A 26,013-nucleotide genomic window follows, 5' to 3' on the forward strand; every position below is an offset into this window, starting at 1 on the left:
TTTTATTTTTTTTTAAACTATATTTGAAAAAGTGAAAGTATAGAATAGTTGTTTGAGGTAATGTGTGGCATTTTAATTTGGAAAAAGAATAACACGTTTTATTCAGTATAATTACTAGACATTTCAGGCAAAGCCATTTGATATCTGGGTGACCCCACATGGGGTCAAGACCCCCAAGGTTAAAAAACACTATTGGATTGTAATGGTTTGTTTTTTATTTTCCTTGAGTTGAAAAGATAACACCCAGGGTATGAAAGTATGCCTTGAGTTAAAGTCATATAGAGGCATGGTTATTTTTCCAGCTTCATTTTTTGGCTTTTTTTTATTTCCAAAAATATTGTATTGTTCTCATGTATCATTAACTCAGTATATCGTCCCACCCTAAAGCTTACCTAACCATTGATCGTGTAGCCTAAAGGAATATATTAAATATATTGAAATGGATAACGGGACTGATTAGACTAGGAAAAGAACAAAGACATGTATAGGAATTAATTTAATTTTAAGTACTTTCAATTTAAATAAGTTGTACTATAATCTATGTAATTTTTACTTAAATATTCCAATACTAATAAATAATAGCAGGCTCTTTGTAAGGCCAAAGTGATTACAACTAAATCATTGTATTACAATGATTCCCAACTTTTTGGGGGGGTCGTGACCCTATTTTGATATCACCTGGAGATAACATTTCCTGAAGAAACGAAACCTTAACAAATGTCACAAATATATACAATATACAAATGTTTTCTAGAATTAGTTTTTGATTGTTTTCTTAATATTTTATTACAAATAGCTGGGATTATTGCACAAAGTGACGAGATGCACTGCCTCAGATATTTTTATACTGCATTTTATTTTAACTAGATTTATATTTGAGAACGCTTTAATATAGAAAACAGTAGTTTGATTTGTGTGTGATGTGTTGATTTGAAAAAGAATGATAATTCAAAAAAATGTGTAATTTTAAGCAGTTTATGTTTGATTTTATTTATTTTTTTTTTACCAATTACTAGACATTTCAGGCGACCTCATTTTAATTCCAGGTGACCCCACATGGGTTCCCGACCCCAGGGTTGAAAGACACCTTAAATTCTAAGCTCGTTGCACATGATGAATCACATCAACAGGTTTAGATGAGGCAACTCGGTCTGTAACACAATGAGACGCTTTCCTTTATTTGAAATGACTGAGCATCCTTTGTGCGGAGCTGCGATTACTCTGTTATCTTTGCCTTTATTGCTGTTTTTAAATGCACACACCGGAAAAGCTGACCCTTTAAAATAAAACTGCTGCGTTCATTTTATCCTGTGTGAATTTTATTTTGAAGGGCGCATCAGGTGTTCTTCCTGTCACGGTGCGGATCCCACCGACTCTCACTTGTAGCAGTGACAGAATCAGCGCATTTACCCAGAGATTCCTTCCCTCTGATCTCAGTCTAAACGCGACCGTAGCGGTGTTTATTCTGAGGTGCAGGATGGGATGCGCGATATCAGGTTTAGCTGCAAAATCCGAGTTATCTGAGAGGAATAACACGGAGGATGTGGTGAATGTTCATCTCACTGAACAGCAGATTCACATCATTAAAGACTCGTGGAAAGTTATCCGGGACGACATAGCTAAAGTTGGAATTATCATGTTCGTCAGGTAAGAAGAACAATCCACATTTTTCTACACTTTCTGCACGTGTTTTCAATCAGTCACTTTCAGTATGATTGACTACTTTGCAGTGTCGTTTGTTTTATTGCAATGGGAGCATTTTTTTTAAAAAAAAACCCCATGAAACCTGAAATGTGCACAAAACCTACATTTCTTTAAAATGTATCTCTTACACGTGTCGAATCAACCCATATTTGTAAAGGTAAATAAAATAATTTGATAGCAGGACATGGATACATTTTTCTATTCGTTTATCAGATATTTTACTTGTTTGGCCCACAGGCTGTGCTTGACGTTCCCATTCTGAAAGCCACGAGACACACTTTCCCAAAGAGTGTTTATATTCAGTGTAAATTCTTTAAATATCTTCAAACGCTTCCTGAAACTATGTTTTTCCAATGTATCTAATGGAATAAATAAAATACATGATACAGTAAATAATCCGTCAGTGCCAGGGGCCACATGTGGTCCTCCGTCTATTTTTGTGCGGCCTCCAAAATGAACATGCAAAAATTGCTCCAAAAACACACAATGTTACATAAAAATGAACAAAAGGACTACAAAAGCACCAAAAATAACAGAAGAAATAGAAAAACGCCCCCCCCCCAAAAAAAAGAACGACTCCAAAAACACACAAACAATTTGATTTGAGAAACGCAAAAACAACAAAACAGAAAAATATACAAAAACACACAACACACTTATTAAAAATCAGATAATAATATTCCAAAAATGAATTTTAATAATGTGGCCCTCGGATCACATCATGTGGCCCCTATTGTCCACAAGAGCCAGGCCCTGATTCACTTTCAATGAGAATAACAGATGATGTAGCTCCACGCCAATCAAAGGCACTATTGATCAGAATACTGTAAGTGACGTGTAACCATAGTAACCTATCTGTCAACGTGCTTTGTGACCTTTCCTCATTTTTTTTTGTTTATCTGTTTGGTTTGTAGTCAGTCACAGGGTTTACAGACTGATGTTCAATCCTACACAAGTCACTGGGTCACCAGTGATCCTAACAATTATGAACTGGTTCACACAATCTTTGTCTTGTTCAAAAATTAAAAACAAACAAACTTTCAAACACCACGTAGAAGGCAAGATTTATATAGTCTGAGACAGACTATATGCTGATATCCTTTTATTAAATTAGCACTCCATTTCTAACTTTTCTAACACAATTTAAGTAAAACAAAACATTAAAAAGATATATATATATATATATATTATTTTTCAACAGTTGAGAAAACAGATGTGATGTGTATTTGGTGCATTTAGGAAGAACCTACAAATGAATAAAGTGTTACATTTTGATCGAGCAGCTCAGTTCAAAATTCACATACGTATGGTAACTCGCCCTAGTTTTACACTTAGAATTATTAATATGCTGGCACAAGTATGAGTCAATCAAAGTTTAGCTTTTGAATGAATTTTGCTAAAGATTATTAATCAATACATCACCCTCACAGACATTTGTAACAATTTACAGTATGTTCATAGATTACCAACAAACCATGTGGCAAAAAGATATTATTTTCATATTTCATGCCCAGGGTCCTGTGTGAGTTTAATTCCTGAACAAAAAAATTATTGTTTTTAAATTATTTTAGTTGCTTTAATTACCGTTACCTATTCAACAAAGTGCAAAAATACATAAAACATAGGTAAGTTCTTATATAAGTTGGTATGGCGTCTCACCTTAGTAACTGGCCAGATGTGGAGTGCGTTTCCACCTCCACCACCTCCTTCTTGTGACCTCCACCCTCTCACCGTAAGGCTCTGAGGAAAACACCCCTCCATTCTTCTTCTCGCATCATATCACATCCTCCACTGTTTACATAACAACACAGCACTCCAGGTCGACCACAGTAGCCCGATATGCAATTACAGCCATTAGTCATCTGGGAAATTTATTTGATCTACGATAGCGTTAGCATCCAGTAAACACTGGTCGCCACTTGGCAACAACAGACAGGGGTGACAGACACAAACAATGAGATGGTTCATGAAGGCGAGGAGCTTCTGGCGAAAAGACTAGAACGCTCAGAATTACTCATGTGTGTCTTGAGGTGACCCCGATTTAGGGAATACACGTCACGAGCCATGTGGAGATCAGAGGAACACAACAGCCTGCAGGCTTCCAGGGTTGGTATAATCTGAATAGATATAGTTACAGTAAAACAGCTCATGTAAATCACCTGCGCTTTAAATTCAACAATAAAACTGCAACTCTTTCTGAGTTAAATCAAAATAAGTCCATATTACCATTAAATTCTACTTCATAAACAATGAATACATTCTTTTTGTCAGTGCCAATTAAAAGTCCACTTAGTGCTAGTTGGGATGCTTCATTGTCTGTACGTTATGCATGCTTGTATAAGCCCCATGGTGTCCATAAGAGGTTCAGAAAGGGAAGATATTTGCATAACATTGCTGTGGACAGCTGTGAAAGAAGTGAAGCCACGCCCACTTTTTTGTATATTTTTCACAAAACAAGTCAAATGAACGTATATCCTTTATTAGTTAAAACACAAACATCCCTTTCAGAAGCAAGTTTTTTTTTCTTTATACACAGAGTTTAGGGATGCAAAAAACCTGATTTGATTTCTGTTCACAACAACAACAAAAAAAGAACTCAAAGTACGGTGGCTTGCAGAGGACATTCGTCTGTATCCAATTTTCAGTCTAATATTACCTTAAATCTCCAATATGATCATATATTTATCATAATCACAAGCCAAACTGCTGCTTTTGTTGCTCATGCTTTCTACCTACAGTAACTCCATTCACACCAATACAAGTGTTTTCACTTTTACCTCTTTAAAAATATGAAGAACCATGTGACCACTGCAGCCAATCAGCAGAGGTCAAAGTACCTGTATCATCACACGAGACAAACGTGCACTAACACATCTGGCAGCTGATGCATGTGTGAAATGAAACCATTATTTTGAAATGGTCGGACATATGAATGAAAGTCATTTACTGCTGAATTATGTTTTATTGATTTTATTCGCTGTTTATTTGTTGAATTTTTTCTGCTCTTTTTTCAGTAGCACTTTGAGATTACAAAATGTAAAGTGTACTAAATGTAAAAATATTATTATTACTTTTTTAATTTATACACGCATGCCTATTAAAGAGTTCAATGCACTTATTTGTATTCCCATTATATTGTGTTCCTGTAGACTAGTATTTCCTGGAAAATGAAATAGACCTTTCATTGAACCTGCCACGCCCACAATAATCTGTGGTCATCATTTATCATGGAAGCGCCAGCGGTCCAGCCCACAGACACTGAGGTTGTCTGTGCAGAAATAATAGGACAGGCAGTGATCTTTATGTCAGTGGTTGATAACGGAAAGAATCGCAGTCCTTGTTGTGGTGATAGGATCAATTGGTAGTGGTGCCTGCTGGTTTTTACTCGTCTGTCTCTATCTCTGATCTGTCAGCACGAGGATGGACGAGAGAGCTGCATGTATTTGGACTCCTGTGTGTTTATAGTCTATTTACGGTGGTTCTCAAACTTTTTTGGCACAAGTACCCCCTTTGTCCGACGACATCATTTTGCCTGGAAAACTATTTAAAAACAACTATAGAATATAATGATGGAATGAACGAGTGATTACACACCTTTTGAAGAATCTCATTTGGTAAATAAGTGGAAAGAAACAGTATTTAGTGAATTGGTTCCCAACCTTTTTTTGGATCGTGACCCCATTTTGATATCAAGAATTTCTAGCGACCCCAAAGACATTTTTTTCTAGAATTAATTTTTAATCATGGTTGAGCTCAGATGTTTTTTTTTTTTACTGCATTTTAGTTGTACTAGACGTATATTTCACAAAGTGAAAGTATAGAAATACGGTTGTTTAAAATTGTGTTATTTTGATAATAATAATAATAATAATAATAATAATAATAATAATAATAATAATAAAAAATTCCAAAATCTATTTTGATTTTTCAGAAATTTCAGGCGGACCCATATGGGGTCCCAACCCCAAGGTTGAAAAACTCTGATTTAGTGGTTTCTGAGTATTTATTTATTTTTTTTATCATTTCTGGTCACCTCACGCCTAAGGTGGGACCAGGACTGACCCTTTATTTGTTAATTTTTCACACTCGCTCTCTCTCAAGTACCCACTATAGTGCCATCGTGTACCCCTACAGGTATACATACCCCCATTTGAGAAACACTGGTCTACTACTCCATTGGGAGAACAAACCTACATGAGGACTATTTGGTTATTGCTTTTGAAATACATACGCCTCATTAGGTTTGCACAGGGCCTTGATAATTTTATGTTGTTATAACTGCACCATCAACAGCTGCTCTTTTTAATTGATCTATAATTGTAAAGCTGACTGTTTACTTTTAGAGCATGTTATCAGGCCTCTGCTGCCTGCTGTAATCCCTTTTCATCACCGTGCTGAAAACATAAGCCTGGAACAGCCTGGTGAGCGCAGCATCCATACCTACATCTGTATTCTGTTCTTACAGTGGGACTAATCACACCTAGAGCAGTAGAATTCCTGATTGGAGGGGACCATGTTTGTCTTCTCTGGTTAAGGGAACTGATTAAGGTTAAACCATGGGAGGAGATGTGGTCCAGGAGTCGTGGTCTCTTCTAAAGGAGTCCTTGTTCTACCTCTGAGGTTGGCAGATTCATCACTTGTGGAAATGAGGCAGTGCTCTCCACGACAAACTCACACACCTCCACTGCTGATTGCAGCGACTGATCCTCGGGGCAGAGCAGTGGTGAGAGGAATCTGAATCCAAAAGCCTCAATCAGATCACTATTCAGATGAAATGTGAAGGATGAGTCTTTAATCACAGCTGATGGTGCTCTGTCTATCTCAGGTCTCTCTGGTAGAACTCCTGGCTGTGCATATGACTTATGTTAAAGGGTGGACTGGCTATCCAGCATATACCAAGCATCGCCCCGTCGACTCCGATTTTTTTATTATTTTTTTTTTTTTATGAGCGAGTGGAGGCAGACATGGTAACAGGTGGCCAAAAGTGGCAAAAACATGACAAGAAAAAAATAGTCTAAAGTGACTAAAATGGGACAAAAACAGTCAAGAATGGCCAAAAAAATGAGCAAAATAAATGGGAACCAGGTGGTTTGGAAAGGTAAAGGGTAGTTTTAATGGGCAACATGTGGCAAACAATACTGAAAAAGGGCAAAAATGTGGAACAAAAAGAGGCAAAACGAAGGGAAAAAGGAAATAAGTGGTATTTATTGGTATTTATAGCTTATTTAGATGAAAAGTGGACAAAAAAAATTAAGAAAGGACAAAAATTGGATAATAGTGTCAAAAAGAACTTTGCTAAAGCTAAACTCTGAATAAAGTGTCAGAACTTTTAGAAAATGGGACAAAGGAAGTTGCAAAATGACCAAAGAATATAGATTAAAAAGGGGTTAAAAATGTTTCCCTTTTAGGGTTTTCTGGGGGCATAATAATTAAAATTAAGACATAAAGACCCACATGTTGAGCATCACTGACTTAATAAAGGTTTCTACATGGTCTGATAATATAGTGGGGTGGTCCCTTGCTTATGTTGTATAAATAAAATATGTTTTTCCAACAGGTTGTTTGAAACTCATCCCGAGTGCAAGGACGTTTTCTTCCTTTTCCGAGGTGTGGAGGACCTGGAGAGGTTACGGACTAGTCGAGAGCTCCGGGCTCACGGCCTGCGGTCAGTCAGTCAAAAAACCCACAACATCAATATACGATCACACCATGAATACTGTTTCCAACACCCTCAGCAGTGTTTGGCTTTTTATTCAGTGCATGTGAGCAGATTATGCCTATTTACTGTACCTAGAGGGATTAGATTTATTGTAATGAAGTTTGCAGATTCATACACTATGAATGAAATATAGAACGCAGCAGAGAGCAAAGCCATTTACTGGCTGAATTGCATCTTGAAGATCTGTTTAGATTGTGTGTTTGATTGAATGACACACTAAACTATTTGAATCTTTATTCTTATTGCTATGATGTCACATTTCCATCATTATGACTTTATTTACCTCCAAAAAATGTGTTTACAGTAAGTCACTGTGGTTAATGTACTATCTATCAGACTGCATCTACAATTTGTCACTGAGCTGCTGTGCTTCTGGCCTCAGTGTTTATTAAGTGCGTGTAAAATGTGACCTTTGTGTCTAACAGTACCAGGCTGTGCATATCACAACCCAGCAAAGGCTACCATTCACAGTTAATGCAAAGATAATAGTGGACAATCTATTCTCCCAGCTTGGCTTCATTATCAGACATATTTTTCTAAAAAAAAAAAAAAAAAAAAAAAAATGGGGAAAGAGAAAATATAATGTCTCTCTTCCGTCAGCAGTGGATTGAAAATATAAACATGTATTAAATCTGAACAAATGTTTCAAACAGAGCAGCTGCTGCATTAATCATTATATCCTGTTGGCATTCAATATAAGAAAGTAACAAATTATTTAGCTTTAATACAAGGGTATCAAGGACCCCTGAAAACTATTATTTACATCTGAATGTGAAAATATGTTGAAAATAACAAGTTTTTTTTTTTTAATAGATAGATTTTTATCCTGGTGAAGGTAAGCTACATCTGCATCCACAGCTGCCCAGGCACAAGTGTGGTTGAATGAAGACATGGATAGATGAAAAGATTAGGTAAGGCATGTAGGTAGGTAGAAAGATAAATAGATAGGGAGGTATATATGTGGGTAGAGAAGTAGACAGAAAGATAAGTAGATAGATAGGTAGGAAGGTATGCAGAGAAGTGTGTAAAAGAATATTTAGAAAGATGTAAAGGTAGGTAGGTAGATGGATACATAGATAGTAAGGTATATACTGTAGGTAGGTGGTGAAATAAATAGAAAGATAGGTCGATAGGTTGGTTAGTTGGTTGGTAGAATGATATGTATGCATCTATTTTGATAGGTACGCATGTAGGTAGGTAGCTTGAAAGATAAATACATAGAAAGGTATGTAGGTAAATATTAAAGTAAGTGAATAGGAAGATATATAGGTTGACTGGTTGGATAGATAGGTTGAATGAAATGTATGTATATATGTAGGTAGGTACACATGTAGGCAGGTAGGTAAGTAAGTGGGTAGAGATATAACGAAATTGATAGGTAGGTTCTTTATTATACAAATAGCAAATTTCCTGCCTGAGGACGTGAAGGAAGACAGAGAAACAAAGTGTGCATTAATAGCTGCACTCACAGGAAAAATGAGTTACACAACGCACACAGGTTGTTCCTTCTCCACATTTGTCAACATTACGAACAGAGCCTGCAGGAGCTGAACTGACTCTCACACGAGTCCATGAACACAGCTCTGCTGTTTGAACAAAGACACACCCACACAGAAGAACACTACAAAGCCTGTGCATCCGGTGCTGCTTTTAGGATGGATGATGAGGGAAGAATTATTGAAGCCGCTTTGCTTCTCCTCTTTCAGAGTGATGTCCTTTATTGAAAAAAGTGTGGGCAGACTGGACCAACTGGAGAGACTGGAGGCTCTGGCTCTGGAGCTGGGAAAAAACCATTATCATTACAACGCCCCACCTAAGTATTACAGTGTAAGACCCGCTGATACTGTAGCTCTTTATTGGGCTCATCCTTTTACCAAGACACCCCTAACCTCTCAGCAGCTGAATGAAGTGACGCACACAGAGCTGCAAAATAAAAAAGCCCACACACTCTCAATATCCACAAAGACGGCTCACATAATCATGCACATATTTAGCTTCTCTCTAATTTTTCTAGTACGTTGGAGCAGAATTCATCGGCGCTGTGCAACCCATCCTGAAGGAACGCTGGACAGCAGATGTGGAGGATGCGTGGAAGGTAATGCTCATGTGACCTGTGTTTATATCTGTGAGTCTCAGCAGGGCAAAGAGCAAATCCTTCATGTTGATACAAGACCTTTTTTTTGCGTTGAAATTCATGACTCGAATGACTATTAAACTTTTAACTTTCATAATGAACTCCAGTCTTCTTATTCACTATAAACTGTAAGTCTCTTTTGTTTCAAATAACTAATTTTCTTTTTCATTTCCTTTTACATCTAAAAAATAATAATGTAGTAAGGCATTCAAAATTGGAAAAACACTCAAAATTTGAGGTAAGGCTATATTAAGATCCTAAACACGAGTTCAAATTTGATGAGAACACTTAAACTGGGGCTAAAATGTAGTAAGATATGAAAAATGAGAAAAATTTGAAAAAGACCCAAAATTAGAGGTAAGGCATAAAATGGAAAATAAATCGATTTTTTTTCTGAGATAAGGCTATCACAAGACCCTAAAAACTAGTATAAATAGTATTTGCATACTTATACTGGGATTAAAATGCAGTAAAGCATGAAAAATTAGGAAAAAATGACAAATACCCCAAATCAGAGGTAAGGCAAGAGTAAGGCATAAAAATGGAAAAAAATTAGATTTTTTTTTCTGCGATAAGGCTATCAAAAGACCCTAAAAATTAGTCTAAATATTAGGTGTATACTTATACTGGGATTAAAATGCAGTAAAGCATGAAAAATGAGAAAAAATGACAAACACCCCAAATCAGAGGTAAGGGTAAGGCATAAAAAATGGAAGAAAATTTGATTTTTTTTTTTCTGAGAAAAAGCTATCACAAGACCCTAAAAACTAGTCTAAAGATGAGGTGCATACTTATACTGGGATTAAAATGCAATAAGGCATGAAAAATGAGAAAAAATGAAAAACACCCCAAATCAGATGTCAGGCTATAGTAAGGCATAAAAATGGAAAAAACATTCTAATTTTTTTCCTGAGATAAGGCTATCACAAGACCCTTAAACTAGTCTAAATATTATGTGCATACTTATACTGGGATTAAAATGCAGTAAGGCATGAAAAATGAGAAAAAAGACAAACACCCCAAATCAGAGGTAAGGCTATAGTAAGGCATAAAAATGGAAAAAAATTTAGAATTTTTTTTTCTGAGATAAGGTTATCACAAGACCCTAAAAACTAGTCTAAATAGTATGTGCATACCTATATTGGGATTAAAATGCAGTAAGGCATGAAAAATGAGAAAAAATGACAAACACCTCAAATCAGAGGTAAGGCTATAGTAAGGCATAAAAATGGAAAAAATTTTGATTTTTTCTTTCTGAGATTAGACTATCACAAGACGCTAAAACTAGTCTAAATATTATGTGCATACTTATACTGGGATTAAAATGCAGTAAGGCATGAAAAATGAGAAAAAATGAGAAACACCCCAAATCAGAGGTAAGGCTATATAGTAAGGCATAAAAAAGTAAGGCTATAGTAAGGCATGAAACTGGAATTTTTTTTTTTTTTTTTTTCTGAGATAAGGCTATTACAAGACCCTAAAAACTGGTCTAAATATGATGTGCATACTTATATTGGGATTAAAATACAGTAAGGCATGAAAAATGAGAAAAAAGACAAACACCCCAAATCAGATGGAAGGCTATAGTAAGGCATAAAAATGGAAAAAAATTTAGAATTTTTTTTTCTGAGATAAGGTTATCACAAGACCCTAAAAACTAGTCTAAATATTATGTGCATACTTATACTTGGATTAAAATGCAGTAAGGCATGAAAAATGAGAAAAAATAATTAACACCCCAAATCAGAGGAAAGGCTATAGTAAGGCATAAAAATGGAAAAAAAATTTATTTATTTTTTTCTGAGATAAGGCTATCACAAGACCCTAAAACTAGTCTAAATATTATGTGCATACTTATACTGGGATTAAAATGCAGAAAGGCATGAAAAACGAGAAAAAATAATTAACACCCCAAATCAGAGGTAAGGCTATAGTAAGGCATAAAAATGGAAAAAAATTTAGAATTTTTTTTTTCTGAGATAAGGCTATCACAAGACCCTAAAACTAGTCTAAATATTATGTGCATACTTATACTGGGATTAAAATGCAGAAAGGCATGAAAAATGAGAAAAAATAATTAACACCCCAAATCAGAGGAAAGGCTATAGTAAGGCATAAAAATGGAAAAAAATTTGATTTTTTTTTTTTTCTGAGATAAGGCTATCACAAGACCCTAAAACTAGTTTAAATATTATGTGCATACTTATACTGGGATTAAAATGCAGAAAGGCATGAAAAATGAGAAAAAATAATTAACACCCCAAATCAGAGGTAAATGGAAAAAAGATTCTAATTTTTTTCCTGAGATAAGGCTATCACAAGACCCTTAAACTAGTCTAAATATTATGTGCATACTTATACTGGGATTAAAATGCAGTAAGGCATGAAAAATGAGAAAAAAGACAACCACCCCAATTCAGAGGTAAGGCTATAGTAAGGCATGAAACTGGAAATTGTTTTTTTTTTTTTTTTTTTTTTTCTAAGATAAGGCTATTACAAGACCCTAAAAACTGGTCTAAATATTATGTGCATACTTATACTGGGATTAAAATGCAGTAAGGCATGAAAAATGAGAAAAAAGACAAACACCCAAAATCAGAGGTAAGCCTATAGTAAGGCATAAAAATGGAAAAAAAATAGATTTTTTTTTTTCTGAGATAAGGCTATCACAAGACCCTAAAAACTGGTCTAAATATTATGTGCATACTTATATTGGGATTAAAATGCAGTAAGGCATAAAAATGAGAAAAAAGACAAACACCCCAAATCAGAGGTAAGCCTATAGTAAGGCATAAAAATGGAAAAAAAATTTATTTTTTTTTTTCTGAGATAAGGCTATCACAAGACCCTAAAAACTGGTCTAAATATTATGTGCATACTTATATTGGGATTAAAATGCAGAAAGGCATGAAAAATGAGAAAAAATAATTAACACCCCAAATCAGAGGTAAGGCTATAGTAAGGCATAAAAATGGAAAAAAATTTAGAATTTTTTTTTCTGAGATAAGGTTATCACAAGACCCTAAAAACTAGTCTAAATATTATGTGCATACTTATACTGGGATTAAAATGCAGTAAGGCATGAAAAATGAGAAAAAATAATTAACACCCCAAATCAGAGGAAAGGCTATAGTAAGGCATAAAAATGGAAAATTTTTTGATTTTTTCTTTCTGAGATAAGGCTATCACAAGACCCTTAAACTAGTCTAAATATTATGTGCATACTTATACTGGGATTAAAATGCAGTAAGGCATGAAAAATGAGAAAAAAGACAACCACCCCAATTCAGAGGTAAGGCTATAGTAAGGCATGAAACTGGAAATTGTTTTTTTTTTTTTTTTTTCTGAGATAAGGCTATTACAAGACCCTAAAAACTGGTCTAAATATTATGTGCATACTTATACTGGGATTAAAATGCAGTAAGGCATGAAAAATGAGAAAAAAGACAAACACCCAAAATCAGAGGTAAGCCTATAGTAAGGCATAAAAATGGAAAAAAAATAGAATTTTTTTTTCTGAGATAAGGCTATCACAAGACCCTAAAAACTGGTCTAAATATTATGTGCATACTTATATTGGGATTAAAATGCAGTAAGGCATAAAAATGAGAAAAAAGACAAACACCCCAAAACAGAGGTAAGCCTATAGTAAGGCATAAAAATGGAAAAAAAATTGATTTTTTTTTTTCTGAGATAAGGCTATCACAAGACCCTAAAACTAGTCTAAATATTATGTGCATACTTATACTGGGATTAAAATGCAGAAAGGCATGAAAAATGAGAAAAAATAATTAACACCCCAAATCAGAGGTAAGGCTATAGTAAGGCATAAAAATGGAAAAAAATTTAGAATTTTTTTTTCTGAGATAAGGTTATCACAAGACCCTAAAAACTAGTCTAAATATTATGTGCATACTTATACTGGGATTAAAATGCAGTAAGGCATGAAAAATGAGAAAAAATAATTAACACCCCAAATCAGAGGAAAGGCTATAGTAAGGCATAAAAATGGAAAAAAAAAATTGATTTTTTTTTTTCTGAGATAAGGCTATCACAAGACCCTAAAAACTGGTCTAAATATTATGTGCATACTTATATTGGGATTAAAATGCAGTAAGGCATGAAAAATGAGAAAAAAGACAAACACCCCAAATCAGAGGTAAGGCTATAGTAAGGCATAAAAATGGAAAAAAATTTGATTTTTTTTTTTCTGAGATAAGGCTATCACAAGACCCTAAAACTAGTCTAAATATTATGTGCATACTTATACTGGGATTAAAATGCAGTAAGGCATGAAAAATGAGAAAAAATAATTAACACCCCAAATCAGAGGAAAGGCTATAGTAAGGCATAAAAATGGAAAAAAATTTGATTTTTTTTTTTCTGAGATAAGGTTATCACAAGACACTAAAACTAGTCTAAATATTATGTGCATACTTATACTGGGATTAAAATGCAGAAAGGCATGAAAAATGAGAAAAAATAATTAACACCCCAAATCAGAGGTAAGGCTATAGTAAGGCATAAAAATGGAAAAAAATTTAGAATTTTTTTTTCTGAGATAAGGTTATCACAAGACCCTAAAAACTAGTCTAAATATTATGTGCATACTTATACTGGGATTAAAATGCAGAAAGGCATGAAAAATGAGAAAAAATAATTAACACCCCAAATCAGAGGTAAGGCTATAGTAAGGCATAAAAATGGAAAAAAAAATTGATTTTTTTTTTTCTGAGATAAGGCTATCACAAGACCCTAAAACTAGTCTAAATATTATGTGCATACTTATACTGGGATTAAAATGCAGTAAGGCATGAAAAATGAGAAAAAATAATTAACACCCCAAATCAGAGGAAAGGCTATAGTAAGGCATAAAAATGGAAAAAAATTTGATTTTTTTTTTCTGAGATAAGGCTATCACAAGACCCTAAAACTAGTCTAAATATTATGTGCATACTTATACTGGGATTAAAATGCAGAAAGGCATGAAAAATGAGAAAAAATAATTAACACCCCAAATCAGAGGTAAGGCATAAAAATGGAAAAAAATTAGATTTTTTTTTTTCTGAGATAAGGCTATCACAAGACCCTAAAACTAGTCTAAATAGTATGTGCATACTTATACTGGGATTAAAATGCAGAAAGGCATGAAAAATGAGAAAAAATAATTAACACCCCAAATCAGAGGTAAGGCTATAGTAAGGCATGAAACTGGAAATTGTTTTTTTTTTTTCTTTTTTTGAGATAAGGCTATTACAAGACCCTAAAAACTGGTCTAAATATTATGTGCATACTTATATTGGGATTAAAATACAGTAAGGCATGAAAAATGAGAAAAAAGACAAACACCCCAAATCAGATGGAAGGCTATAGTAAGGCATAAAAATGGAAAAAAAAAATTGATTTTTTTTTTTCTGAGATAAGGCTATCACAAGACCCTAAAAACTGGTCTAAATATTATGTGCATACTTATATTGGGATTAAAATGCAGTAAGGCATGAAAAATGAGAAAAAAGACAAACACCCCAAATCAGAGGTAAGGCATAAAAATGGAAAAAAATTTAGAATTTTTTTTTCTGAGATAAGGTTATCACAAGACCCTAAAACTAGTCTAAATATTATGTGCATACTTATACTGGGATTAAAATGCAGAAAGGCATGAAAAATGAGAAAAAATAATTAACACCCCAAATCAGAGGTAAGGCATAAAAATGGAAAAAAATTTAGAATTTTTTTTTCTGAAAAAAGGTTATCACAAGACCCTAAAAACTAGTCTAAATATTATGTGCATACTTATACTGGGATTAAAATGCAGTAAGGCATGAAAAATGAGAAAAAATGAGAAACACCCCAAATCAGAGGTAAGGCTATAGTAAGGCATAAAAAGGTAAGGCTATAGTAAGGCATGAAAATGGAAAAAAAATTTGATTTTTTTTTTTCTGAGATAAGGCTATCACAAGACCCTAAAACTAGTCTAAATATTATGTGCATACTTATACTGGGATTAAAATGCAGTAAGGCATGAAAAATGAGAAAAAATGAGAAACACCCCAAATCAGAGGTAAGGCTATAGTAAGGCATAAAAAGGTAAGGCTATAGTAAGGCATGAAACTGGAATTTTTTTTTTTTTTTTTTTTTTTCTGAGATAAGGCTATTACAAGACCCTAAAAACTGGTCTAAATATTATGTGCATACTTATACTGGGATTAAAATGCAGAAAGGCATGAAAAATGAGAAAAAATAATTAACACCCCAAATCAGAGGTAAGGCTATAGTAAGGCATAAAAATGGAAAAAAATTTGATTTTTTTTTTTCCTGAGATAAGGCTATCACAAGACCCTAAAACTAGTCTAAATATTATGTGCATACTTATACTGGGATTAAAATGCAGAAAGGCATGAAAAATGAGAAAAAATAATTAACACCCCAAATCAGAGGAAAGGCTATAGTAAGGCATAAAAATGGAAAAAAATTTGATTTTTTTTTTTTCTGAGATAAGGCTATCACAAGACCCTAAAACTAGTTTAAATATTATGTGCATACTTATACTGGGATTAAAATGCAGAAAGGCATGAAAAATGAGAAAAAATAATTAACACCCCAAATCAGAGGAAAGGCTATAGTAAGGCATAAAAATGGAAAAAAATTTGATCTAAATATTATGTGCATACTTATACTGGGATTAAAATGCAGTAAGGCATGAAAAATGAGAAAAAAGACAACCACCCCAATTCAGAGGTAAGGCTATAGTAAGGCATGAAACTGGAAATTGTTTTTTTTTTTCTTTTTTTGAGATAAGGCTATTACAAGACCCTAAAAACTGGTCTAAATATTATGTGCATACTTATACTGGGATTAAAATGCAGTAAGGCATGAAAAATGAGAAAAAAGACAAACACCCAAAATCAGAGGTAGGCCTATAGTAAGGCATAAAAATGGAAAAAAATAGATTTTTTTTTTTCTGAGATAAGGTTATCACAAGACCCTAAAAACTAGTCTAAATATTATGTGCATACTTATACTGGGATTAAAATGCAGTAAGGCATGAAAAATGAGAAAAAATGAGAAACACCCCAAATCAGAGGTAAGGCTATAGTAAGGCATAAAAAGGTAAGGCTATAGTAAGGCATGAAAATGGAAAAAAAATTTGATTTTTTTTTTTCTGAGATAAGGCTATCACAAGACCCTAAAACTAGTCTAAATATTATGTGCATACTTATACTGGGATTAAAATGCAGTAAGGCATGAAAAATGAGAAAAAATGAGAAACACCCCAAATCAGAGGTAAGGCTATAGTAAGGCATAAAAAGGTAAGGCTATAGTAAGGCATGAAACTGGAATTTTTTTTTTTTTTTTTTTTTCTGAGATAAGGCTATCACAAGACCCTAAAACTAGTCTAAATATTATGTGCATACTTATACTGGGATTAAAATGCAGTAAGGCATGAAAAATGAGAAAAAATGAGAAACACCCCAAATCAGAGGTAAGGCTATAGTAAGGCATAAAAAGGTAAGGCTATAGTAAGGCATGAAAGTGGAATTTTTTTTTTTTTTTTTTTTTTTCTGAGATAAGGCTATTACAAGACCCTAAAAACTGGTCTAAATATTATGTGCATACTTATACTGGGATGAAAATGCAGAAAGGCATGAAAAATGAGAAAAAATAATTAACACCCCAAATCAGAGGTAAGGCTATAGTAAGGCATAAAAATGGAAAAAAATTTGATTTTTTTTTTTCCTGAGATAAGGCTATCACAAGACCCTAAAACTAGTCTAAATATTATGTGCATACTTATACTGGGATTAAAATGCAGAAAGGCATGAAAAATGAGAAAAAATAATTAACACCCCAAATCAGAGGAAAGGCTATAGTAAGGCATAAAAATGGAAAAAAATTTGATTTTTTTTTTTTTCTGAGATAAGGCTATCACAAGACCCTAAAACTAGTTTAAATATTATGTGCATACTTATACTGGGATTAAAATGCAGAAAGGCATGAAAAATGAGAAAAATGACTAACACCCCAAATCAGTGGAAAGGCTATAGTAAGGCATAAAAATGGAAAAAAATTTGATTTTTTTTTTTGTCTGATATAAGGCTATCACAAGACCCTTAAAACTAGTCTAAATATTATGTGCATACTTATACTGGGATTAAAATGCAGTAAGGCATGAAAAATGAGAAAAAAGACAAACACCCAAAATCAGAGGTAAGCCTATAGTAAGGCATAAAAATGGAAAAAAAAATAGATTTTTTTTTTTCTGAGATAAGGCTATCACAAGACCCTAAAAACTGGTCTAAATATTATGTGCATACTTATATTGGGATTAAAATGCAGTAAGGCATAAAAATGAGAAAAAAGACAAACACCCCAAATCAGAGGTAAGCCTATAGTAAGGCATAAAAATGGAAAAAAAATTGTTTTTTTTTTTTCTGAGATAAGGCTATCACAAGACCCTAAAACTAGTCTAAATATTATGTGCATACTTATACTGGGATTAAAATGCAGAAAGGCATGAAAAATGAGAAAAAATAATTAACACCCCAAATCAGAGGTAAGGCTATAGTAAGGCATAAAAATGGAAAAAAATTTAGAATTTTTTTTTCTGAGATAAGGTTATCACAAGACCCTAAAAACTAGTCTAAATATTATGTGCATACTTATACTGGGATTAAAATGCAGTAAGGCATGAAAAATGAGAAAAAATAATTAACACCCCAAATCAGAGGTAAGGCTATAGTAAGGCATGAAACTGGAAATTGTTTTTTTTTTTTTTTTTTTGAGATAAGGCTATTACAAGACCCTAAAAACTGGTCTAAATATTATGTGCATACTTATATTTGGATTAAAATACAGTAAGGCATGAAAAATGAGAAAAAATAATTAACACCCCAAATCAGAGGAAAGGCTATAGTAAGGCATAAAAATGGAAAAAAAAATTGATTTTTTTTTTTCTGAGATAAGGCTATCACAAGACCCTAAAAACTGGTCTAAATATTATGTGCATACTTATATTGGGATTAAAATGCAGTAAGGCATGAAAAATGAGAAAAAAGACAAACACCCCAAATCAGAGGTAAGGCATAAAAATGGAAAAAAATTTAGAATTTTTTTTTCTGAGATAAGGTTATCACAAGACCCTAAAACTAGTCTAAATATTATGTGCATACTTATACTGGGATTAAAATGCAGAAAGGCATGAAAAATGAGAAAAAATAATTAACACCCCAAATCAGAGGTAAGGCATAAAAATGGAAAAAAATTTGATTTTTTTTTTTCTGAGATAAGGCTATCACAAGACCCTAAAACTAGTCTAAATAGTATGTGCATACTTATACTGGGATTAAAATGCAGTAAGGCATGAAAAATGAGAAAAAATAATTAACACCCCAAATCAGAGGAAAGGCTATAGTAAGGCATAAAAATGGAAAAAAATTTGATTTTTTTTTTCTGAGATAAGGCTATCACAAGACCCTAAAACTAGTCTAAATATGATTAGCATACTTATACTGGGATTAAAATGCAGTAAAGCATGAAAAATGAGAAAAAATAACAAACACCCCAAATCAGAGGAAAGGCTATAGTAAGGCATAAAAATGGAAAAAACATTCAAATTTTTTTCCTGAGATAAGGCTATCACAAGACCCTTAAACTAGTCTAAATATTATGTGCATACTTATACTGGGATTAAAATGCAGTAAGGCATGAAACATGAGAAAAAATGAGAAACACTCCAAATCAGAGGTAAGGCTATAGTAAGGCATGAAACTGGAATTTTTTTTTTTTTTTTTTTCTGAGATAAGGCTATTACAAGACCCTAAAAACTGGTCTAAATATTATGTGCATACTTATATTGGGATTAAAATGCAGTAAGGCATGAAAAATGAGAAAAAAGACAAACACCCCAAATCAGAGGTAATGCTATAGTAAGGCATAAAAATGGAAAAAAAAATTGATTTTTTTTTTTCTGAGATAAGGCTATCACAAGACCCTAAAACTAGTCTAAATATTATGTGCATACTTATACTGGGATTAAAATGCAGTAAGGCATGAAAAATGAGAAAAAATGAGAAACACCCCAAATCAGAGGTAAGGCTATAGTAAGGCATAAAAAGGTAAGGCTATAGTAAGGCATGAAACTGGAATTTTTTTTTTTTTCTGAGATAAGGCTATTACAAGACCCTAAAAACTGGTCTAAATATTATGTGCATACTTATACTGGGATTAAAATGCAGAAAGGCATGAAAAATGAGAAAAAATAATTAACACCCCAAATCAGAGGTAAGGCTATAGTAAGGCATAAAAATGGAAAAAAAATTGATTTTTTTTTTCTGAGATAAGGCTATCACAAGACCCTAAAACTAGTCTAAATAGTATGTGCATACTTATACTGGGATTAAAATGCAGAAAGGCATGAAAAATGAGAAAAAATAATTAACACCCCAAATCAGATGTAAGGCTATAGTAAGGCATAAAAATGGAAAAAAAATTGATTTTTTTTTTTCTGAGATAAGGCTATCACAAGACCCTAAAAACTAGTCTAAATATTATGTGCATACTTTTACTGGGATTAAAATGCAGAAAGGCACGAAAAATGAGAAAAAATAATTAACACCCCAAATCAGAGGTAAGCCTATAGTAAGGCATAAAAATGGAAAAAAAATTGATTTTTTTTTTTCTGAGATAAGGCTATTACAAGACCCTAAAAACTGGTCTAAATAGTATGTGCATACCTATACTGGGATTAAAATGCAGTACGGCATGAAAAATGAGAAAAAATGACAAACACCTCAAATCAGAGGTAAGGCTATAGTAAGGCATAAAAATGGAAACATTTTTGATTTTTTCTTTCTGAGATAAGGCTATCACAAGACCCTAAAAACTAGTCTGAATATGATTAGCATACTTATACTGGGATTAAAATGCAGTAAAGCATGAAAAATGAGGAAAAAATAACAAACACCCCAAATCAGAAGTAAGGCTATATAGTAAGGCATAAAAATGGAAAAAAAATTGATTTTTCTTTTCAGAGGTAAGACAAGGATTTCCATCTCATTGAAGCACAGGGAGATCATGTTTCAGTTGCATTGCTTTGATTAATTAATTTTAGCTGTGTTGACAGTCCAGCTCTATAACCACAGCTGGCAGCACCCAGTTTAATGACATACATGGTATTGAAATGCTCCAAAACAAGGATAACTTACATTCTCTGGTGAACCTGAGACAATGTGGTGTTACATCTTTCTTAGATTGTGTACTTTGTCTTGTATATTTATTACATCATGTGTTATTTCACTTTACCTCTTGTGTTTTCTGATATAGACCATGTTCCAGTTTGTGACTGGCCTTATGACACAGGGTTATCAGGAGGAGTGCGCCCTGCAGCGGAGCCTCAGCCTGTCCCCAAAGGACAGGGCAGCCAAAAACAACGCTTTATGAACCTCCACAGACACTCACTACACACGTGGACACATTTGTTTTATACAAGCTCATCATTAGTATCTGTTTGGGTAAGATGGATCTAAACATGCAGTAATTTGTAACAAAGCTCTTTATTTCTGTCGTTGACACCTCCAAGTACAGGACCTGCCATTAATCAAACTGAAATTCATACTTGTTTTTATACTCATATTTAAACCATTCCTTTGAGTCAACCTTTAATGTACAATACATGGTTAATAATCTAGTACAGCCAGTTTAGCAGGTTGGCACTGGCATGAAAAACAAGTAGACACATTATTGTTAACTGCATTTAAAAAGATCAAATTAAAAACACTTTTCATTTGTATTTTTTAAAGGGTCTAATAATCGGTATTACTCTAAATCTTCTGAGCATGATCACAATGAAATTAAGAAAAAAAATTACACAGAAAGTCAGAGGAAATAAATGTCCTGTTGCACCAACGTACATCTGTTGACGTAATATAAATAAGGACTATTTGTGGATTTGGCTCCATGTGCCGTGGCTGAGAGAACATCTTCTACAACAGAGACGATGGAACTTCTATGAGGTTGGCTTGCTTCTTGCTGAACGGACAAATGATCTAGTTTCTCTCGTTCGTATCACTGATGGCACCGGACAGCCGGGGCACAGGCGAGAGGTCACCATAGAACAATGGTGTGATGATGTGGAAGCAGTCATTAGGTGGACGAACGATGAGTCTGAAGCAGCCATCTCCAGTTCCTTCAGATTGTACAGGCCAGTTTATGAACCCATGGCGTTCTCAAAGAGTCTGTCGCTCACTGAGTGGCTTTGGTTTTCTTGCTTTTGCTTTTCTTGTCTTTCTTTTTTAATCCATCCATGTGAGCTCTGAGAAGGTTGGAGTACGCCTGTGTGGAAGAACCAATAGTTAGCACACAGCAGGGTTGGGGTCAATTACGATTTTAATTATCCATGTTCAATTACAATTTATTTACAGTTACCAGCATTTTTTCCCAACTACCATTATTTTTTATCTTCAGGAAGTTAATTATTTAATCACAATTACTGAGTCTGAAATAACCTAATAAAAGTTAACCTTCCTCTTGTGTTAACGGACTAAACGGACTTGATTTTATATAGCGCTTTATCACCACACTGAAGCAGTCTCAAAGCGCTTTACATATCAGCTCATTCACCCAATCACTCTCACATTCACACACCAGTGGGACAGGACTGCCATGCAAGGCACTAGTCGACCACTGGGAGCAACTTAGGGTTCAGTGTCTTGCCCAAGGACACTTCGACACATAGTCAGGTACTGGGATCGAACCCCCAACCTCTCGATCAGAAGACGACCCACTACCACCTGAGCCACGGTTAGCATCTCTTATGATAACAGGTCTTAAATAACCTATAAAATACACTAAAAACAAACATCTATAATCTAATTTCTTTTCCATCTATTGGTTACATTGTTAAGCATCCTAATAAATAAAAATATAGGTTTTAATATTTATGTGTGGGCATCTGAGCCTTTTGCCTGTCAGTATACCCCTCGATTTATATATATATTTGAAATGGTAAAATGTAGGAAAGCTTGATATGAAACATTATAATCAACTACATGTTTAGAACTGTACATAGAACTTTAATATGGTTCCCCAGTTTAGCATTAAATTACATTTGACAATTTTTATCAAATTTTCATGGCAATTATACATAAAGTCAATTATCTGAACTCAATTACAATTTAATTAAAATTACAGCAGCAAAATATCTTTAAAATTACATATATAATTATAACTATGCCGTAATTGTAATGAATTATCAATGATGCAATTACAATTATAAATGACCCCAACCCTGGCACAGAGACTGAATATCAGACCCTGAGAAACATGGCAAACTCACATTCCACTTACCATTTGGAACTTAATGACTTCTTTGGTGCTGACCTGAAAACACATAATAAATGTAAACAAGAAATACTATTTATGATTTTATATTCATATTTATAAAGACAGGAGTAATTCCAAAGGTTCATCTTACCACTGTGCTAATTTTCTTCTTGCCATCAGTTGCTCTGAGGAGACATTTATTATCTGAAGGCTCAAACGACTCCGAGTGACCCTTCCTGGGCACCGGTTTGGTCCTGCCGTCGTCTGAGGGAGTCAAACAACATTGTCATGGCTGTTTAGGGATTTCAAAAGGTACGACTTACACTTTTTTAGGGTGATCGCAACACTGCCTGATGTTCTGCACTTCTGAAAAAGCCGTGTGAGCTCTGTAAGGAACTGAACAGCAGAGAACAGTTACATCATTAAAAACATTCCGTCCTACAGACATGAATACGGTCACTATTTAACCTAGGGGTGTCCCGATTCGATATCGGTCTGATATTAGCCTGAAAACAGATATCGGATTCAAAATTTCAGATTTTCCAATTTAATTGTTTTTTTCTTATGTATTTTATTCAATTGTAGAATACTGTAGATATTATGTTCGAAGTTAAAATATATGTAACCAATTGGTTAATAATAAATGGCTTTGTTTTTCTCATACCTACTGTTGCTGACTTTTGTTCTCTAAGTAACATCACATGATCAAGTCTTTAACATTCCACACCACAAAATAATTATTTTTTTTATTCAAAAAAAAAAAAAAAATAGAAAGTTAGAAGTATGTATGATTCATGATCAACATCGGTTTCGACCGATACGCAAGGCTGCATTAACGGTATCATATCGGAAATGAAAAAGTTGTATGGGGACATCCCTAGTTAGTTTAACACTACTGATGTATTATTTAGTATTTCTAACAAAGAGAGAGTTCCATTGGTTCAGTTTGATCCTTAAATTCTGGAAAAGTAAAATAATTAAGTGTGATTCCAATTAGTGGCACACCAAAATTCCTACCACCGAAAATGGCTCAAAAGTACATTTTCGGTTTTTCGGCCAAAACACTACTTTGTAACCAAAACAGGATGTTGTAAAGACGGGCACAAACACTGCAGTTAGCGTGAAAATGCTTGGATAATAAACAAAGCTTAAGAACTTCAATGCACTTTGTGTTTTATTGAGAGAACATTTCAGCAGCTTAGTCAGTTATAGACATGTACAATATTATTTAATGTATGAGTGGGATTACGATAAACATTTTTATTTTATAGTGTTAATTGGTAGAATGTCCGTGCTAAATAAATATTTTCATATTTATAATTTGTTTTATTCTCCAAAAATATTACTCACCTAAAAATGTTATTTTATCCAGTTGCAATGTTTACATTTTAGTGAGGTTGGTAAATACATATGGGACTTTTAATTTGAATAATAATTTATTTCAGTGTCGGCCAATAATTTTAATATCAGTGCATCCGTAATTCCAATAATGTCCTTTTCATCCCAGTGGAACAAATACTAAACCATGTAGAATCAGTAGCAGCCATGATGAGAATGAAATCACTCAATAAATAGCTAGTAGTCACTGTATATTACAGATTACAGAGCAAATTTTGAGTGATTTAATCATGTCTTTCCTTGATAGTGATGGTTTGGAATTTTCCACAAACTTAAATTCTCCCTTTTTCCCAACAATTGTTTGATCATTGGTTTACTGTTTATAGAATTGACACGTGTGACCTATGAATTATTAATGAAGGAACTGAAACTTAAGGCAAAGATTACTTTCACTAATATTGTAGTGACATGAAGTACAATTGTGAGGCGATTTATTTTGTAAAATATTTTACTGGTTGATACGTTTGATCAATAATATATAATTCCTTCTTTACAATGTTTTCTGTGTATTTTTATATTATTTGTTAGAAATTTACTGAGGCTGCCTGAGTTCACCAGGGTTAGATTAAAGTGAGTTTCTAAAACCTCTTTACAGTTTCCACGTTTATATAAAGGCTGATTAAAAGTTAATTTTAGAACACGACCTGTAATTTAAAGGATTAACGCTGACTAATGTGTGCTTTAGTGTACGTGGAAACTCGTGTGGAATCAGGACACATTAAACACGAAGCCACTGAGGAAATTAAACCAAAAAAATATATTTTTAAAATGAATTTTGTAAGCACAAATGTATAATTTAATTGAATATAAAGCAGAGTGGTTGTAGGCAGTGGCAGACTTTGAAAAGCCTATCATTTGAGTCACTGATGTTTCCACATAGTTAGCATGCTAAGCTAATGTTCAAGCTTCAAGGTATCCATCAATTCAACAGCCGAATCGTGAAGCGTGTGTTTCTAATACGAAGCCAATAAATAACCAAAATGTGTTTGTTTAAAGCTTACCGCGTCGTTTTCCAGCAGCACCATGTTAGTCTTTTGAAGGCTAATGGAAGCTAACAATTTGGAACGCTAACTAAAGCACACGTACTGCCAGCCGAAGCCCCACCCAGCGCACGCACTTCGTCTTCTTCTATGGTGTTTTCTGGCAGCTTTCACTTATGTAGTTACACTACCGCCCTCTCCTGGAATCTTGCAGTAATTTCGCACTCTTTTTCTTTATGAAGGTAGATTTGTCTCTATTATTCAATCAAAAAAATAACTTAAATAAAATTAAAAAAAATTATAAAAAACCTTTTCAATCAAACAAATTTTTAATTCAATCAAAAATAAATGTTTTCAATCAAAGAAAAAAAAAAGACCAGACCAAAGTAATTTCATTTAAACACTTTTTTCTTTGATTGAAAAGGTTTTTTTTCGATTTAAGTGATTTTTTTTAAAATTTTTATTGAAAAGTTTCCTTCTTGATCGAATAATGAAGACAGAAATCTACCTCCAAATTTATTTTCCTATTTTGACAACTTAATCTTTGTGTCTTCTTTCTTACCAGATTTATTACTTTGTAATTGACTTTCATTACCAAAATGTGCTTCACCCACACAAAACTGATAATTATTCATTGTCTCACTATTTTTGAATGAAAGTTAAATATTTGAAACCCAATCTCTTATCCACTACTGGAAAAAACAGTCTGGAATATTAGCGTTGTTCACTTGTGAGTGACTAAATGTATATATGTTAAG

General features: G+C 33.6%; 2 protein-coding genes across 2 annotated transcripts; one reads left to right on the top strand and one right to left on the bottom strand.

Moving 5' to 3' along the window:
• The first annotated feature begins 1,400 nt into the window (after positions 1-1,400).
• xgb (x globin) lies at positions 1,401-21,737 on the top strand. Its single transcript, XM_028438248.1, has 5 exons — positions 1,401-1,647; positions 7,262-7,369; positions 9,130-9,250; positions 9,438-9,518; positions 20,880-21,737. The coding sequence occupies exons 1-5, from the start codon at positions 1,478-1,480 to the stop codon at positions 20,994-20,996; spliced, it is 597 nt and encodes a 198-aa protein (XP_028294049.1). The 5' UTR covers positions 1,401-1,477; the 3' UTR covers positions 20,997-21,737.
• Positions 20,527-25,418, bottom strand: srp14 (signal recognition particle 14). Its single transcript, XM_028438253.1, has 5 exons — positions 25,277-25,418; positions 23,201-23,273; positions 23,029-23,141; positions 22,902-22,934; positions 20,527-21,887 (listed from the first exon to the last, which is right to left on the bottom strand). Exons 1-5 carry the CDS (start codon positions 25,298-25,300, stop codon positions 21,798-21,800), a joined length of 333 nt encoding a protein of 110 aa, XP_028294054.1. The 5' UTR covers positions 25,301-25,418; the 3' UTR covers positions 20,527-21,797.
• Positions 25,419-26,013: the final 595 nt, after the last annotated feature.

The sequence above is a fragment of the Gouania willdenowi genome, chromosome 22, assembly GCF_900634775.1.
Source record: "Gouania willdenowi chromosome 22, fGouWil2.1, whole genome shotgun sequence".
NCBI classification, from domain to species: Eukaryota; Metazoa; Chordata; class Actinopteri; order Blenniiformes; family Gobiesocidae; genus Gouania; species Gouania willdenowi.